Consider the following 20,578-nt stretch of genomic DNA (forward strand, 5'->3'; position numbering starts at 1 on the left):
TAAATAAATTTAAAGGAGTAAAGTACTTCTGAAATAGCAGCAATATCAATCCCGAAGAATTGGTAGTTTAAATATATCACAAATCATCTGCATGTGATTGATCTGTATACAATTTCTGATTGTAAATAAACAGATATTCATTTCATATGTGTTTGAAGTGCTTTATCCCTTTTAATTTAACACGTTTTGCTTTTGCTAAGTGAATTAGTTTTGTGTAGGTAAATTTAAGATTTTTTAATAGTCAAAAGTACAAATTAATCAGATCATGCAGAAAATTATATAATAATAACACACCTTCAAGGTGTGATTATTAAAATAATTGCAGTTTGACAAAGAATGCCATAAAAAAATATATTATACCGTTCTCTCTCTCTCTCTCTCTCTCTCTCTCTCTCTCTCTCTCTCTCTCTCTCTCTCTCTCTCTCATGTATATGTTTCTCTCTTATTGTAACATTATAAGTAATTAAAAATTCTTCAATTTCCAGCATGATTCCTTATATCAGCAAGCTGAATGCATGAAGGAGAAATATGAGTTGCAAGTAGCACAGCTGACATCAGAAATTAATCTGTTGAAAAATGCCAAATCGGATAACACTGATGCTCACAGGATAGCATATCAAGACTTTGAAGCACAAGTACATTATTTATCAAATACTTGTAATATTAATAAATTTAATAATTGTTATTATATTAATTGTTAAATTGATTCCATATACATGGTTTTCTTTATATTCTGTTAATGTTTAATGCTCATGTCTTATATTTATATCCTGAATAGGAGGAAAACACATCTCCAATTTTTTTTTTCTGCAGTTTTAAAATGAAATATAGATTTTTATTTTTGTAAATACACATACTGTTTTAAATTTCTATCTTGTTAGTAACATAATTGTTGGTGAAATGAAAAGTGAAGAAACTGTAAAAAAAAATTGCCTAAGTGAAACCTTCATGTCCTTTGAGATGCATGTTTCTTCCAACATTTCACTGAGAAATTGTTATCCTGAGTACAGAATGATTAAAGCTGAGGTCAAAAGAATTGATTGACAGGCTGTCTGCTTTACAACATCAACTGATTGGAATTGTCCCTTTATTACCTTCAAAAAATATTAAAGGTGTGAAGGGGGGGATTCGGGACCTCCCATTTGAAATTGTTTTAAAGTTTCTCATGAAATGACAATGGTAGAATAGAATTATCATGCACAATTGAAATGCTTGCTGTTAGAAGGACCTGGATGTTGTTGTCGTCCACTGAACGTACAAGAATGTTTCAATCTCTTTGAATGGAGAAACTCTATCAACAGTGGTCTGTGATGATCAAAATAAAATGTAAGCATCACTTTGCCTGTGATTCATATTGACCATTACTGACTTGGTGGTGGGAAAGAGGTATCTTTCCATTCCATGCTCATTTACTTGGTTTCGGTAATATAATGATGGTACCATAGTCATCTCCCAGAGTCAACATTTTTAAACAGTATGGTTTAAAAACATTCATCATTCTTCTGATATCAAGTGGAACATTTGACAGCTTGTGGTCACTGAACATCTGATTCTGAACTTCTCAGGCTAATTTTGTGCAGCTGTTCTCTCTAGGCTTTGCTCCCATAAACTTTATTCATAGCATATTGTTATGTTATATTAATGTATGTTATGACATATTGTGATCTTGTTCTCCATGGTTAGTTGTAAAAATGTACATGACCTTGAACATTTATGATGGCATGCAGTTCATATTTCTGAGTGGAAAAATCAAGTTTCCTGTGAAAAATTACCTAACATAGCCTGACACTCATTATTGAGGCTCTTCATCTTTTTTTATTTTTTTTTTTTTATTCTTTTCATAACAGTATGCTGGATGGCAAGTCTAGACAGTTTTCAGATGGCAGCATCCCAAGTCATTTGACATGTACAACATAATAAAAATATAAATGTAGTATTAAGGCATATCAGTTCTGATAGTACTTCTGAGGCATGTATTCCATGTTACTGTATTATTAAGTATAAAACAAATAGACCTGCTCCACAAAAATGTTATTAATATTGGGTGGAGGATAGCAGCGCATATGTCTTTAGAGAATGGCATATTTTCCTCTAAATTTACTTAAAATGACAGAATTCAGTTCTATCAAATATTCGAAAAAAACACTTTGGTCTTTCAAAATTTCGAAAAATTAGACACTTGGCACCTCCTTTTTTTTTTTTTATTCCATCTTTTCTTTTCTCTGTGCTTGCAAAAATCAAATTTCATTAGCATTGATTTATTTTCTACTTTTTCTTCAGCATTCTTATCAATAACTTGGTTTCTCTTCTTTTCCAAACTTTTTTCATACTGGCTTTTTGCTACTCTGGACTGTCTTTTATTTTCATTCAAAGTTTAATTTTTTTTTTTTTTTTTTTAAATAAAAACCGCAAACATGAAAGATATTAGAATCTCTAGTACTGTGCTTATTATTACCGTGTACAGGTTTTAGGTTGGAAGACAGAAGATACTTGTTATAGAGTTGAATTGCTGTAGACTAATTTTTAGGAAATACATGTAAAGGAAGATTGTTCCACAAAACAGAATGATAACCCTTTCAAACTGTAACAGCATCATTAGGTTTTTTTAACACAATCTGTTTATTTATGGAGAAGCTGCTTTCAATATATGCATTATCAGACCAAGTTAAAAGCAATTTGACAATATATTAAAGTTCAATGAAATTAGTTTTAAGAATTTGAACAAAAGTCTAGCCCATTATTCAAGTGTCTTAAACTAGTTAATAGTCTTTTCTGTGGAAGGAACCATATATATTTTTTTTTTATTTAAAGTTTCTAGGCTAATGCTTTCATATGCTGAGACTGGATAATTTGGTATAGTACCAAGTAAGTGTAAGTTCTAATAAAATTATATTTCAGAGGATATCACTTGAATTGACTTGACTTATTAGTATTAGCATTAGCAGTGGAAAATGATGCCAGCTTTATACAGCATCAGCCAAAAAAAAAAAAAAAAAAAACACCTCCCATTTTACCTATTCATTCCTCCAATAGTTTGTCTAGTTCTTCCTTGAATTTAATCAGACTGTCAACTTTCTCAGCATGAGATCACCTCACAAGTGCCTAGGCAGAACTGAAGCCTTTCTTGGTAAGAGTGCCCCTTTGTTCCCTTCACCAATCTTTGCCCTACTCTGTACGCAGTATCCGAGGCATGGCCTGACCATTGCCTTATACAATGGTATAATCACCTCTTTATCCCTGCTAGCAAAATTCCTATATACTGTTGAAAAAACACCATGAGCTGTCCTGGTAGTGTGTCTGTGTTGCTGAGAGAAATTCATATCTGATTGTACAATTATCCCCAGATATTTCATTCTCCACTTTGAAAAGTCCACAAGGTGCCAGAACTAAGAGAAGTTTAAGGGATAGTAGAAAGTGGAAATGAAGTAGTGGTTAAACAAGTGAAAGAATTTGAAAAACCTAGTGCAAAAATGAACTGGGACTGAGGGGGGGAAAAAAAGTAATATATAAGTAAATAAATAAATAACACTGTATTCAGATATGGGAGGGCAATTTTAGCAAGAGGTCGAATCAGGGGATGGCAAATATGCATAATCTGAATATAGTAGATGAAAATATGATTTATTTTAATTTACATGTTTTACACTGCATAGAGACTACCTTGTCTACAAATATTATGATAAAGGGCTCCATTTTTGTCCCCCTTTTTCTAATACTACAGACAAGTTTGGAAACGCAGTGCCTGATCAGGAGTAGTCAGGAGTAATCCCCTAATGAATTTCCTGGCTATGTATCATATTTTCATCTACTATATTCAGATTATGCATATTTGCCATCTCCTGATTCAACCTCTTGCTAAAATTTCCCTCCCATATCTGAATATAGTGTTATTTATTTATTTACTTATTCCTTTTTTTTTTTTTCCCCTCAGTCCTAATTCATTTTTGCACTAGGTTTTTCAAATTCTTTAACCTGTTTAACCACTACTTCACTTCCACTTTCTACTGTCCCTTAAACGTCTCTTAGTTCTGGCACTTTCTGGACTTTTCATTTCCATTTTCACAGAAACTTTATTTATTCTACAAACCACACTTTCTATATATATATATATACAGGGTGTCTCAAAAATATTGATACAAACGTTTAGGGGAGGTAGGTAAAATCTAAAAGAATGTGAGGAACCCATAACCGGAAACGTCACGGGAAAGTAGTAGCAGAGGCACAAGAAGCAGAAATTATGCAAGGTAGTAATTAGTGGCAAACATTTACTTGACGTAATATTAACAATGGAGTATGAAATGGATGCATTTCATGATGTTACAACAGATGCTCGAAGGTTCCACCGTGAGACACAATGCATGTGTTACACCGACGCAGCATGGATTGGCGGACACAGTCGAACACACCTGGAGTTTCTTTGACAGTAGCAGCAGCACAGACGAGTCTTGCCACGAGATCCATTTCCGTCTCCATAGACGATTCATACACGATAGATTTGAGGGTCCCCCACAGAAAGAAATCAAGGCTCGATAAATCAGGTGAGCATGGAGACCAGGCAATGGGTTGACCACGGCCAATCCATCGACGCCCAAAACGCCTGTTCAAATGGTCACGAACACACCTTCCATAATGGGCAGCACCCCGTCATGTTGAAACCAAATGTTGCATCTCACATTTGCTGAAACATCATCAAGTAACCCTGGTAGAACTTGTTAAAGAAAGATCCAATATTTAGGGAGTTCATGCGGGATGGTAACAGGTATGGGCCGACTAAGCAGTCACTGACCATACCTGCCCACACATTTATTGTGAAGTGATGTTGTGCCGCATGGGGGCGCACACCGTGTGGGTTGTCGTGAGCCCACACATGAGCATCTGATTGAATAAGCCTTCCCGAGTGAAATAAGCCTCATCCGTGAACAAAACATAGGCTGGAAAATTCAAGTCTTGAACACTTTCTTGGAGAAACCACTGCGCAAAAGCCACACGTGCAGGATGATCTTGGGGGAGCAGTAACTGAACCCTTTGGAAATGAAAGGGGTGTAAGGAATCGTCGTGCCAGACACTCTGTACACTGCAACGAGACACTCCTAAGGCATAGGCAACGGCACGTGTGCTGGTAGTAGGATTATTCTGGACAGCATTCAACACACTTTCTTCCATGGCTGGAGTTTGCGTCGAATGTGGTCTGCCCGCACTACTCCTGTTACCTCTAAATGACCCATAATTGCACAAATTTTGATGCACACACGCAAACAAACGGTGGTCCAGTATATGTCTGTCTGGGAAGTGTTCTCCATAAATTCATTGAGCAGCTCGTCCATTGCTCTCTGCTAATCCATACACTAGGTGCATGTCTGCCGGCTCACAGTTTGTATATCGATGCAAGCTCTTCATGCGGCGACTACTGCTTGAATGAGTAAACCAGAAATTTTCCATCTTGCGAACTGATGAACAGTGCTGTGTACCGACTTACGGTGACGTTTTCGGTTATGGGTTCCTATGCAATTCACATTCCATTGGATGTTACCTACCTCCCCTAAACGTTTATACCAATATTTTTGAGACACTCTGTGTATATATACAGTCAGTCCTCGTATAACACGTGTTTACACAACACTAATTTGATCATACATGATTTATAAATAGGGGAATGATATCTTATATAACATGAACCGAATTCGCTTATGCACGATTCACCTTTGTATTTACAAGAAATGGCAGTTGAACACAGAATCACCCGAAGCGAACGCAACACGATAGGAATGAAGAGAAGATTCTGAAAATGTATTTGTTTTTTATATCAGTGAAGGAGAAACACGTTTCACCATAATAACGTAAAAACCAACACAATTCCAGCTATCGATATAAACGCAAATGCAATTGGATCGAGTTTACTACCAGTTTATAACAGATTCCACTAACAGAAACGCAACTGGAAATTGTTTTTGTTTTATGGTAGTAACCCCTATAAATGTGCTTTAGTAAAATGCGAGGTGTTAATAGTGTATCTCTGCCTTTACGGTGTTGTTTATTCAGTTGCTACACGTGCACAGCTTTGTTTATGTGTATCAAGCATGCCTCCTCGTTTTGTAATTGTGCTTTATTCCCTAAAAATGAGTAAAATACTTAAAAGGTGTGAAAAGGAAGCGTCCTGGTGAAGACACTGCAGATTCGGAGAGAAAAAGAAAAGCAATATCGATAAACAGAGGCAGACTGGGTCAAAAATTCTTACTCGGGAAAATTTATAGTGGTCTCATACTATGGTTTATGGTCAAAATCACACCGGCCTCTGGCCTACCTGGGTTTCCCCAGTAAGGCTTATGGCCAGTTCACCTCTGTTGATAGAGAAAAAATATGAAATTGTGAAACGCTTTGAGCAAAATGAAAGATCATGTGATATTGCATGTGCTACAGACTTAAATGAGGCAATGCTGAGAATTGTTTGTTATTTGGTTTTTAGGAGCATTAGCAACAAAGGCCATATTGCTCCAGGACATCCTCCGTATTTGTAATTGACGGGCTCGAACCCCGGTCTAATCAAGAAGTGTGTGCTACGCACTGCTGCTCCTTCTCACCTGGCTATGGAGGCGCCTCGCTGAGAATTACAAAGAATGCAGAGAAAATAAAAACAACTTTCATAGCAGGAACAACTCAAAGTGTAATTAAAATCCATTAGATTAAGACACAAAGAATTGGAAGAGATGGAACGGCTATCATCTGTTTGGATAGAAAAAAGTAAAGTGCAGCCATTATCAACCCACTGCAGGGTGGAAGCCTCCTCAACAATTCATGCTGAGGGAAATGGACCATAATCTGCCACGCTGGTCCAGTGTGGGTTGGCAGATCGACCGTATTCAGCAGTCAGGGGCTTGAACCCCGGTCTACTCAAAGAGCGTGTGCTACTGCACTCCCGCTCCTGCCCACTCGGATAGAAAATCAAACAAAAAACAAGTTTGCCTACGATAGAAGCAAAAGCATTAGCAATATTTTATTATGTAATAAAATACTTACGTATTTTATTACAATTATTTATTGTGTTTGGTAATGTTTTGGTTACGAATGTGTGTTCAATCTTGGGTGGTCGGCACCTAACCCTATTTTTCTCATAGGGCCTGTTGTTTATATTGCACGAGGGTTTCTAGGAACACAGCTATCGTGCTATACGAAGATTGACTGTATATATATATATGTATGGTCGACCAACATTTTTCGGACCCACTGGAACTGGTCGAGGGATCCCCGTGGGTCTGCGGACCCCCAGTTTGGATATGCTGGTCCGGTGGACTATCTGGTGCTAGCTTGCAAACACTGTTTTAAACATCAAATATCTATTATGTGCTCATACTTCATGATTGAAGCAATGCAAAAATTTTACTCCAGAGGCCCACATCTGGTAGTATGGACTTGGCACACTCAGGATCCTGAGCTGGATATCATCATTCTTCTCTCTCTCTCTCTCTCTCTCTCTCTCTCTCTCTCTCTCTCTCTCTCTCTCTCTCAATCAGGGTAACTGGGGAATTTTTTTTTTTGGCTGGTGCAGCATAAGCTTCAGGCTTCCTTGCACCATATAGCTTATAATAATAATAATAATAATGTTGGAACCTTGGAAAAAGACAAATGTCTCCTTAACACTCTGAATCTGGTATTTTTCCACAATTTTAAGTTCTAAGAAATTTTCTAATTCTAAAATGATAATATTTTTGTTTGAGATTTAAACATTTTATGCTTAATTATCATTTTACTAGATTAAAAAGGTTATGAATGGCCTATACAGATCTTTTCAAATGGAATTTGGAAAAGAAGAATATTACTTAGGTACTGATATTTTGCAGATTATATTGGATACAATAAGAGTAAGTCTGTTTTCCTAATTTGTTTTCATTAATTTTCAATGAGAAATGTATTTAAGTAATTAAATTTTTTTTTTTTTTTTTACTCAATAAATCCTATTTCAAAGTGTACCACCAGCTATATTTACGGTTAATAATTTACTTATTTTCCTTTGTAGCAGGCTTAGTTTGTTTCTATGTACAGAATAGGGTGTTCGACAACTCATGGACATTAGCATTTTATCTCATGTAATTGAGACTGTTACTCTGAATTTACTTGGGGTTATTGATTTCCTTATTTTGATAGCATAAGTATGGATCAGATGTTTCATTGTATAGTACTAAATTTTATTTAGTACTATACAATGAAACATTTTATTTTTGCCTGAAAAATTTACAATTTTTTGGTCAAACACTGAAATGAATATGATTAAAATATACTTCATAATATTTCTGTTTTTGTTTGAGATTTAAACATTTTATGCTTAATTATTTTTATACACTTCTATAATAATATTGATCTATAGCAGGAGCATGAATGGCATATCAAAAAATTTTGTTTTAATGGAGAATGAATAAATTTGTGGTGTAATGACCAGTTCATTTAACACACTATATTCATCAAAGTATGTTAATTTAACACACTTTGATGAACATAATATTTGTACATACCCATACAGTGGCAGCCATATAAATTGCATCAACCTCTTAAAGTTTATTATTTCCTTAATTACTCACCCTGTGGGTAAAGTTATGTCATTTAAAGATGATATTGCATCATCTTGTTTATAAAAGCATCCATTGCTGCTCTCTCTCTCTCTCTCTTCAGTGGTTTGATGTATACTTAGTTAACTTCAAGGAAGAAAGGTGTAATTATTGCTCTTGATGGAAAGAATTTTTTTAGTTGACATATATCTACAAAAGTTGGCTATAACCAGTCCCCTGTGTCAAAGTTACTTAAAAGAAACATGAGACTGGAGCCAGAATGAAACGGAAAAGTACTGCACCATAGGACAGTTCTGAAGTGTCTGTGCCTCTCTGATTGTAATGCAAAACAATCACAGAGGAATAGATGCTTCAGATGCATAGATTTTATGTCTGGTTTCCACAGACCTGGAAATCCATGTGAAAGAAGCATACTGGGGTAAATACAAGTGATGAAACTGTCCAATGAAGATTTGTGATGAGTGACCTGAAAGCATATCAACCTCGTAGAAAGCCCTCATTGAGAAAATCCATATCCATGAGAAAAAATGAGTAACCTGGTTAAAGCAGCACCCTTTGAATAATAAAGCCTAACAACTGGATTTGGCTTTGTTGCTGACATGATCACAAAGAGACAATCATTGTCTTCCTTTAGTGACCTTTGTGTACTGATTGTACAAGCACAGATTTTTAGGTTCATATAGGTTTAAGTGTTTTTTTGTTAATAATGGTTAGAAAGTGTTTCTAGTTGTCCAGGTAATTACAACAGAAAGAATAAGGTGCACTTTTTAATTTCCTAATAACCAAAATTTTTACAAGAAAAAGGTTGTGTTTCTGTGTTTATGTGTTTCTTAACTAATAGCATAACCCCTCCTCCCTGTCTATCCTTTCTGTAGACGTACTCCCCAAATTCCAGTTCTGCATTCCTTATATCTGTGTGACACCACGTCTCTAATATCTCAACAATATCTGCCTTTGATGTTTTGAACAATACCTCAAATTCATCAAATTTATTTACTAAACTCCTAGCATTGGTGTACACGCAAGTATACATGCACCTGTTTCTATTCTTAGCTACCCTAACACAACCCATGTGTTTACTTGTACTGCAATGACTCCCAGCAGTCTCTGAAATATCCTGCATCTTGTTTTTCAGGCTTCTGTTCATTCCAATAGAAGCAATGCAAGAATCTCTTTCACCTCTACCAGTGGCTACTGTTAATCTATTAGTCTTTGGCCCCCCCCCAAGCTAGCAGTTTTTCGACCCACCTAACACTGCCTCGATAGTATCAGCAAATATTCTTGCATAATAAGTGTATCCCATCCCTGTAGAAGCAGTCTCTCCTGTTAACAAGTACAGTCCAGGCTGAAAAAAATTCTACTCCTTGAGCCTTGCACAATCTTTCCATCGCCGAATTGATCGACATGGCTCTCATCATATACTCCCTCCTATCGTGTCTGGGCAGAATTGCAGACACTTTCAAATTCAACCCTAATTCACGACTTTTTTTCAACAGTGACCTGTACTTGTTAAGTAATTCTGCCGGTCTCCTACCCTTCCTTACAGAATTCCTCATGTGTGAATGTAGATGCAAAATACTCATTGTTTATCAGCTACCTGAGTAGGATCATCAACAGTTGAACCATCAATATCAAATGGACCAATCTGATTCATCTCTTCCTTCCTTCTAGAGTTTACACAAGTAAAGAACCCTCTGCTGTTTTTCTTTGCATCTTATGCCAAAGATTTCTTGTAATCTGCCTTCACTGCATAAACTCCTTAATGACTTGATTACAGACCAGCTTATTTCTACCATAGGCGTCTGTGTCATCTGATAATCTATATACATCCCATACATTTTTCTTCTGTCCCACGAGTCTCATTAGTTCATCTGACATCCATATAGGCCTAAATGTTGAACAGTATTTCTTAGTTGTTATGAAAAACCTAATAGCTTCCAAGATTAATTCTTTGAATGCTTCCCATTTTTAATTTGCTGTTTGTAACATCATCAGTTTGTCCCACTGTATAGAATTTAAAAACTGTCTCAGACTACCATAGTCATCTTTACAAAAGCAAAAACCCTTCCCTTTACCCCTGATGGCAGATACATCTTTGAGTAAATCCCACATCAGCACACTGATTACTTGTAATCACATCAAGAATATTACTCTCTTTCTCTCTGGATGCCTCTCGAACATGCTGCTGTCAAAAACAGTCATCCAATAAATCCACAAAAGCCTTGCTAGTGTGTTTGTGACCAACCCACAAGTCCCAGTCTATATCTGAGAAGTTAATTTCCCATTATTTTTTATTTTTTATTTTTCGATTTCAATTTTTTTCAGACATATGAGATGCTAAAGGTCTTCCAGCACAGTCAGCATCTGCTAAACTTTTTCTTTGCTCTTTGAACTGATGATGCTATTCAGACAAGATGGAGGATCTTCCCTGTATATTGTTTCATTACTTGATGCAATTTTCAGTACATCAGAAACAGATTTCCTTAAGCATCAACAAAATTTGATGTTTGCACAGTATTCCAAATTTGGCATTTTTCATACTCAAAAATATGATAAAATACACTCCAAATGCACATGACAACAAAACATGTGCCAATTAATGAACCAACTTCTATGTGTATGTAAATGTACATTGGAACTTGCAGTTTGACAGGTAGTAAATAACCACATTTTATATACTGCAGTGATGCATCCAGTCTGAGAATACCTTGATTGACTGTACTATGTATAATGATAGTAACAGTATAAGAAATCCATAAATTAGGGCAAAAATAAGTAATAAGAGATATAAGATGTCAGTAATATCACTATTTTAAAAAGTGACTTAAACACTATTTTTAAAATTAGTTTGCTCCACTGGCATTTACGCTAAAGTTAAAATTGTGTTACATTTGAAATGTATATCTAATTTTTTTTCAGGCAGTTACCCTCCAGCTGTTAGAAGGCAGACAACAGATGTCATTATCATCATCAGTAGCTGATGAAACAGACAAAAGTATGATTTTTTTTATATTTTCTTTTATTTTATTTATTTTTTTTTTAATGTTTGGGATTCATAATTTTTATACAGTAAAACTTTCAAAGGTGGAGCTCAAAAAAAAAAAAAAAAAACAAGAAATTAAAAAAGAACTAAAATTCTGAAATTAGGTGGAAACGACTAATTTTTTATCATTTATTTCTCCCAAAGGTTGAAATTCTCAACCAGCACAGTCAGTTCTGCTATAACGTGCATTTTTGCAATGTGAATTTACTCCAATGTGATTATTATATTAGGGAGCAGTGCAAGTATAATGCAATTTTTGTGTTGGATCATGCACGATTTCATCTGTGAATAACACTAGGTGAACACAAAACCCAGCACCAAACTACCATAAAACATTTTGCAGTTCCTGGTTTATTGGACTTTTCTGTTAGTGCAATCTATTATAAATGGGTAGTAAACTCAATCTGATTGCATTTGTGATGATATCGAAAGCTGGAATTCTGTCGGTTTTTATGTTCTTATTATGGTGAAATGTTTCCCTTTCCATGAAATCTCCCAATCACATAAAAAAAATTTTTCAGAATCTTCTCTTCATTCCTATTTTTTAAGCTTTGTAAACTTGCTACTCCGTAAAGAAAAGGAAATAGACAACCTATGCATTTCCCTCCTCCCATAGATAATTATCCAGTTAACCTTTAAATTTCCCCAAACTGTCAGCCTCTACCACCATTGTAGGTAGTAACTTATTCCAGTAATTTATAACTTGCTGGCTAAAATAAAGCTTCCTGAAATTCAGTCTAAACATCTCCCCCCATACCTTGAATGCATTTATAACTGTGAAAATTTTGTCTTCACTCATTTTACTCATGCCTCTGAGCCTTAAACACCTCAATCAAATTTGTAAGGTGCCTAGTTTCCAAGCTCTGCATCCCACATATTCGAAGTCTTTCCTCATATGGATGCCCTTTTGCCAAACTCACCAGGCATGTTACCCGTCTTTGGACCCTTTCAAAAAGCTCAGCGTCTTTCTTTAGGTGCAGTCTCCATACTTGAACACAGTATTCCAGGTGTGGCCTTATATAATGGAATTATGACTTCCTTATCTCTACTAGCAAATGTTCGATAAATCATCAATAGGACACCATGGGCCTTCCTTGTAACCTGTCTACAATGCTTGGAGAACTTCATGTCTGACCATATCATAGCACCCAAGTCCCTTTCCTCCACTACTGGCTTTAGTTCAACTTCACCAAGTGTATGTTATTTTGGGGTTACTGTTCCCCAGGTTACTACCACCTTACACTTTGCTGGATTATAGCATAGCTGCCATTTTTCTTACCATCTCTGAAGTCTGTCCAGGTCACTCTGGAGAAGCTCTGCTTGGCGGTAATCATTAACTACTCTACCAATCTTTAAATCGTCTGCAAATTTGGACATCACTCCCTCTATCCCTTCATCGATGTCATTTCTGAAAATCAAAAAGAACAGTGGTCCTAATACTGATTCTTGGGGAACTCAACTTCTTACATCAACCCAATCTGAGGAATAACTATTTATCACAACCCTCTGCCTCCTGCCCTGAAGCCATCCTGCTATTTATCTAAGAAATTTCCCTATGATTCCAACCTGTTCCAGCTTATAAAGTAACTGTTCATGTGGGACTGAGTCAAATGCTTTGCTGAAATCCAAATGAACAATGTCAAAATTATTCCCTAAATCCAGCTCATGAGTGACCCTTTCAAAATAGCTAACCAGATTTGTTAAACGTGATTTTTTCCCTACTACTGAAGTTAGATTGACCGGTCGGTAATTTTCCACTTCACTCTTAGAACTAACTTTATATATTGGAGATTCATTGGCACTTATCCAATCCAACGGAATCTCTCCTGAGTACAGTGATGCTCTCATAATTAGCCTCAATTATTCAATGCACTCAATTGCCACTTCTCTTAAAATTATAGGGTATATGCCATCAACCCCAAGAGCCTTACTTGCCTGTACACTCAAAAGTTTTTTCATTAAATAATCGTGAAATTTCAACATCATTAATTACAGTTTTTTCAACTTCACTCCCATAATTTCTCATTGACATAAAGAGGTTTTCTTCTGTAAATATTGCAGATGAACTGTTGAGTTCATCTGCATCAGCTAGGGTATCTAATACTATCCAATGTCCATTACATAAGGGTTCGATCTAGTTTTGCATTTATATATGTGAAGAATTCCTTATTCTCACTCATTGCTCTCTTTGCTAGCGATTTCTCATAATCTGCCTCTGTCCATATGGGCCACGGAAAATAAACTCTCAGTCTCCACTGAGAAGAGCAAACCCTCCTATTAAAAGGCAAACTGGACTTCTCCAGACCTCCTACCATATGTTTTAATAGCCGCCCACTGAAAAACTACTGATCAGTGAAGTACTTAGGAGTAATTTTGGACGACAGGAGAACTTTCATCCCCCATATCCAAGCTATCAAAGAAAAGATAAAAAATTACATCACTATGTTAGCACACTTTACCCACAAGGACTGGGATCTTAAAGGACCAACTCAACGCCTTCTATACTCAGCAGTATTTATACCAATTGTCACATATGGGGCTGCAGTATGGTACCACTGAATGACTTTAGTGCATGCTCAATGTAAAATTCAGCAAATTCAACAACTTATGCTACTACAAATGACCTGTGCATGTAGAACGACATCAACTGCTGCCCTACAGCTACTAACAGGCTGCCTCCCCTTGGACCTCCACGTTGCTTTTATCGGACTCTCACATGCCATCACGAAGATTAAGGAAGCTGAATTCCTCACTATTCAAACCCGTACTGATACTGACATCAAACAGGAACATAAACATGTGTGGCTAGAATTGATAAACCTATGGCAAACCTGCTGGAATAACTACTAAACTTTTCCTCCCCGAGGTAACCTACATCAACAAACAACATTCCACTTGGTTCTTCCCAAACCTCTATGCTTCCTTCCTATTAACTGGCCACGGGTCAGTTAATAGGAAGAGACACCTTCTAGAGTTCGGCCTGGTCGAGGATGCCCTCTGTACCTGTGGAGAACCTGAAGACTGGGATCACATGATGCACTCATGCAACGTATACTTAGACCTAAGAATCCAACTACTCCTAGACCTCCACACTACATCACTTCAGCCAGAAACCAAGTTACTGGAATCTAACAATGCTTTCCGTGCACTAACCACTTATGCCAACGAGGTCTTTCGTTGTCGCTGGCATCACCTGCAACTCCTGAACACTACTCCTGGATAAACTCCTCCACACAGCAACTGATACCCAGCACCGGAAACTTCCAGCCATGAAATTGAAAATTGAGGCCAGCCCTGCCGCCGCTCCATGATTCTCCATTGTGACAATCCTGGACTCTTTAATTTGAACTTTACCTGTTCTCTTCTTCCTACCCACAGTCCTCCAGGACTTCCACAACTGCACCTAGCACTCTTCCTGCTCCTTTTCACCTGGGGGGGATGCCTATGCTCTGTCATCCCCTGCTATCTTGCCTGTCTTCCATTTTCTTGTCTCTTCTCTGCTCTTTCCTTGGCCCTCCCCACTCTCGCTCCTGCAGGAGTGTGGACAACCCGCCAGGTGTCTTTTACTCCCTGGTCCGGCTCCTCGTGCCAGTGGATGGATGCTAGGAGGCTCCTTCCTGGTGATCGTGCCTCCCAGTAAGTCCCTGACAGACTCCCAATACATTATTCTCAAGGAGAAGAATCCGTTTTTTTCAGTGACTCAAATTGTTCTAGCCAATGCACTAAATTTTAATTTAAGATCAGAACAACCCATACAATGGTGACAAAGAAAATAATTCCCAGGTGAGCTATGATTATCCACTAAGTCAACTTTGGAATACATGCCACAGGTTCTGCAAAGAATAAAATCATGACTCACCCGGAAATCACCATTGACTATTTCTGTATGAGTCATGATACTTTCTGATGAAGTCTTCAGGGCAGAACAAATTTCACAACAATTCACTTGGAACAAATTTCACAACCATTGTAAAATTTACTAAATATCAATTAGATAGTATGAACCAGAGCTGTAATGCTCGATATGTTCTACATTGATATCAATGTTTGTAAAATAATAAGAGAAGTTTACCACAGTATAGTACGTAGAACACTTTCATATGATACTCTCCAGAAATTAAAACGAAAAAATCGAAAAACTTACATTAAAGTAACAAATAAATTTAAAAATAATTAAAAATCAATTTAACACAATAAAACTCAATTTAATGCATATTTTTTATTGTGTTAAATTGAGTTTTATTGTATTAAATTGATTTTTAATTATTTTTTAATTTATCAGTTGCATTAGCATTAGTAGAGGCATATGGTGCAAGAAAGCAAGCTTATGCAGCATCAGCCAAAAGAAAAAAAAAAAAAAAAAAAAGCCCTTCCACTTCACCCCTCCGTTCGTTTGAAATACCTGTCCAGCTGAGCCTTAAATTTATTTAGGCTATCAACTTCCACAACAAGGGATGGAAGTCTGTTCCACCAACCAACTACCCGCTGGCTGAAGGCAAATTTCCGCACTTCTACCCTACATCTGTCTTTCCTCAATTTAAATTTATGCCCTCTCAGGTGATTATTCTGAGCAAGAGGAAGAATCCCATCAGCATTGAGCATGCTCAACCCATTCAAGGCTTTGTACACCTCTAACAGATCACCTCGCCGGTGCCTAGTCTCCAGACACTGTAATTTGCAAAACTTAAGCTTTTCTTCGTAAGAGCAACCCTTCGTTCCGTTCACTAACCTTGTTGCCCTTCTCTGTACTCGTTCCAGCAGCTGTACATCCTTCTTGAAATGATATAGGCCTGTGAGTTTAACTTCTGTTCCATTAATTTTCCTGGAACAGAAGTTCAACTCACAGGCCTATAATTACTTGTGTCAGCCTTTGATCCTCCTTTGTGAATTGGGGTCACATTTGCACATCTCCAGTCTGCGGGTACCTCCCCTGAGTCCAAGTAAGCTCTCATAATTATGGCTAACAGATTGCTTACTTCCTTTGCTGCCTCCTTTAATATAACTGGATAGATCCCATCCACCCCAGGTGCCTTTCTTGTATTTATCTTCAACAATTTCTCCTCCACTTTACTCTCAATTATTACAATATCATCTAGTTTACTGCCAGTGTTTACTTCATCTTTGGCATTCCCCTTCCTGAATAACTCCTCATGTGTGAATGTAGATGCAAAATATTGATTTAGTTTGTTAGCTACCTGAGCAGAATCATGAACAGTTGAACCATTGATATCAAGTGGACAAATCTGATTCATCCCCTTACTTCTAGAGTTTACACAAGTAAAGAACTCCTTGCTGTTTTTCTTTGCATCCCTTGCCAAAGATTTCTCGTAATCTTCCTTCGCCTGCCTAACCTCCTTTGTAACTTGGTTACAGATAAACTTATATCTATCATAGGCTTCTGTGTCACATGTTAATTTATATGTATCCCATGCATTTTTCTTCTCTGCCATATGTCTCATTAGTTCATCTGACATCCATTTAGGCCTAAACCTTGAACAATATTTCTTGGTTGGTATATAAAGCCTAGTAGCTTCCAAGATAAGTTCTTTGAATGCTACCCATTTTGAGTTTGCTGTTGGTAACATCAGTTGGTTCCACTGTATAGAATTTAAATACTGTCTCAGACCATCTTAGTCGCCTTTACGAAAGCAATAACCCTTCCCTTTACCCCTGATAGTAGTTACCTCCTTGAGTAAATGCCACTTCAGCACACTGTGATCACTGCCACCTAGTGGTTCCTGTATCTGCAGATTCTTAATGCATGAAGAATCACTACTGATAATCAAATCAAGAGTATTGCTTCCTCTAGTTGCCTCCCGAACATGCTGATTTAGAAAACAATCATCCAATAAATCCACAAAAGCCTTGCTAGTGTGTGAGTGACCAACCCACAAATTCCAGTCAATATCTGGGAAATTGAAATCCCCCATTATAAGACACTTTGATTTACTGGTCCACTCTATTTCCCTGTACAGTTTCTTATTATACTCATCAGTCATTAGGCCTATAGCACACTCCTACTCTCGATTTCGATCTCCCAATGCTTATGTCACACCAAACTGACTCAACACTGCACTGTCGACCAGCTTCGCTTCCTTGAATTTTATGTGTTTCTTAACTAATAGCATAACCCCTCCTCCTTTCTTATCCTGTCTATCCTTTCTGTAGACGTTGTACTCCCCAAATTCCAGTTCTGCATTACTTATATCTGTGTGACACCATGTCTCTGATATCCCAAAAATATCTGCCTTTGATGCTTTGAGCAATACCTCAAATTTATCAAAATTATTTACCAGTCTTAGCATTGGTGTACACGCAAGTATACATGCTCCTGTTCTTTTTCTTAGCTACTCTAACACAACCCATGTGTTTACTTGTACCCCAATGACTCCCAGCAGACTCTGAAATATCCTGCATCTTATTTTCCAAGCTGCTGCTTATTCCAATAGAAGCAGTGCAAGAATCACTTTCACCTCTGCCAGTGGCTACTGGTAATCTATTAGTCCTTGTAAGCCGACCGGGCTAGCTGAGTGGGTAAAGTACCTGCCCGGCAACCCAAAGGTCGCGGGTTCGATTCCCGCCTCGGGCTTGGATCAAAGTACTGCAAAAAACCTTGGGAGGTGCAATATGGCCACAGAAGCCGATGCGCCAACAACTACCAAATCAAAAAAAAAAAAAAAAAAAAAAAATTAGTCCTTGTATCCCCCAATCTAGCAGTTTTCCGACCCACCTAACACTGCCTCGATAGCATCAGCAAACATTTCTTGCACCCTTTCTATTTAAGTGTATCCCATCCCTGTAGAAGCAGTCTCTCCTGTTAACAGACCAGGCTGAAAAAAATTCTACCACTTGAGCCTTGCACAATCTTTCCAGGGCCGAATTGATTGACAGGGCTCTCATCATATACTCCCCCCTATCGTGTCTGGGCAGAATTGAAGACACTTTCAAATTCAACCCTAATTCACGGCTTTTTTTCATCAGTGACCTGTACTTGTTAAGTAATTCCATTGGTCTCCTACTCTTAATATGATTAGTGCCAACGTGTACAACTATTATCACCTTTTGTGCCCTTAAAAGATGATATCCGCTCTACAACCTCATCAACCTTTGCCCCTGGCAGACATACCCTGGTCTCCTGTTCCACCTATCCTTTTTACAAAGCATGTTCCTCGTTTCCCTGACAATAGAGTCACCAACAACTACTAGTTCCTTTGGGACCAGCGCATTCTGCCTTGGGAGCTGCCGCTATGTTGCGTGATGCCCAAGTGCAAGCTCTGGCATTGGTGTGGGCAGCTGAGAGCTTGATGGGCCCTCACTTTTAATCCTTCGAGGGCATCCATCCTGTTCTTCAAGCTCTCATATAGGCCCATAACAACGCTGAGTTGTCGCCTGATTTCCTTACACTCCTTGCATCGCGCACATACAAAGGCATCCCCCATGGCAGTATCATGTCCCGTACCTGACTGCTCCACAAACATCAAGCACATAGTGCATTTTAAAAGGATGTGATTCAGAGAGCAACTGACGACCCCCCCAGTTCTCCCCTGAGCCACAGCACTCCCATTAGCTTGAGCCTTTTGCTCTAATGTAAGTTTTTCATTTTAATTTCTGGAGTGTATCATATGGAAGTGTTCTATGTACTATATTGAGATAAACTTCTCTTATTATTTTATAACTAAATATCGATGAAAGTAACTTTCAAAAAATTATATTTATAATATTATAAAAATCAAACAGGAAAAAAAAAATTATTCAAAATAAACTTTACAATATACTAAATAAATTATTTAAAGGCATAATTCAAACCTCTGTAATCCTACTCTGCTCCACTAATCCCTTGAAATCTCTAATTCTCTGTAATCACTATGAAGAGCACCACCAAGATTTGTCTTCCTGCCATGAATGACAATAGTTGAATCCAATATATTACTTGGAATACCTGCAGGTTCTGTGAAATAAATGTGCTACAATTTTATTGCATTATGTATATCACTTTGTTACCATATTTATGTGCTAGCTATAAAATTTAAATATGAAATTTAATTTTTTTTTTAAAATTTACTTTATTTATTTATTTAATTCCTACAATTTTTTGATATTGGATGGCATTGATGTCGTTAAACATATGTACGACATGGGTTTCTTTTTTTTCTTTTTTTTCTTTTTTTTGTTAGTGATTCACTATAGCAGAAAAATTCTGTAAGGTGGAATACTCTGCTTAACTGCATGTTTTTTTGTGAAGAGATTTTGTGAAATGCTGTTTTGTTACAGTGAAGCATTAGTATATAGTGAGATTTGGTAGCAGAAAAGGTCTAGTAAGATCAGCACTTTCAAAGATAATGAAGTCATTTGAACAGTCTGGTTCTGTGATACACAATAAGAAGTGCATGAGGACTTCTGAAAATAGCATTAGGAAATCTGTGAAACGATTGTTGCAATAACTAGGTTTAAAAAAAACAAACATCTACTGTAAGCATTGTTCAAGAAGGTTTAAAAATGTTTACTCACAAAATGCAGAAACAATAATCCATGATCAACAATTGCTGACAGAGAAAGTTGATTTTATAATTCATTTCATAAATGATTAGGAAACAGTTATTACTTGAGTAGTGCACTACTATGTGTTACATGTTTAATGATACCAAAAACTCTCCAATGCCAGTGCAGTTCATCAAATAATAGGCATTCAAAACTGTTGCACCTTTTCTTGATGACTCTGTAGATCCAGAAATCATCATTAAGGACTTATCTGAGAATAACAAATTTGGCTTAAAATGGTAACCACATCAAAATGTCACAAAAGTCAAGGTTAGAACAATTCAGAACTATTCAGAACATTTACAGATCACAACATTTTAGAGGTGATGAGCGAGTGCATTGAACCATTAAAATTAATTATGAGGGTATCATTATGCTCAAGATTCCTCTGGATAAGAAGAGTGAAAATGTATCATCAGTACATTATGTTCTAAGAGTA

General features: G+C 37.0%; 1 protein-coding gene across 6 annotated transcripts in view; it reads left to right on the forward strand.

The window, feature by feature from the left end:
- The window catches only part of LOC150087330 (FK506-binding protein 15-like), a 373,115-nt gene that overhangs the window by 275,436 nt on the left and 77,101 nt on the right, over positions 1-20,578 (forward strand). For all 6 annotated transcript variants that reach the window (XM_090371133.1, XM_090371131.1, XM_090371135.1 and 3 more), the window contains 3 exons: positions 486-635; positions 7,749-7,856; positions 11,478-11,553. In XM_090371133.1, coding sequence (XP_090227259.1) covers positions 486-635; positions 7,749-7,856; positions 11,478-11,553 — 334 coding nt within the window. The remainder of the gene's footprint in view (positions 1-485; positions 636-7,748; positions 7,857-11,477; positions 11,554-20,578) is intronic.

This window comes from Mastigoproctus giganteus, chromosome 4 (assembly GCF_048544385.1).
Source record: "Mastigoproctus giganteus isolate SK-2022 chromosome 4, ASM4854438v1, whole genome shotgun sequence".
Lineage (NCBI taxonomy): Eukaryota > Metazoa > Arthropoda > Arachnida > Uropygi > Thelyphonidae > Mastigoproctus > Mastigoproctus giganteus.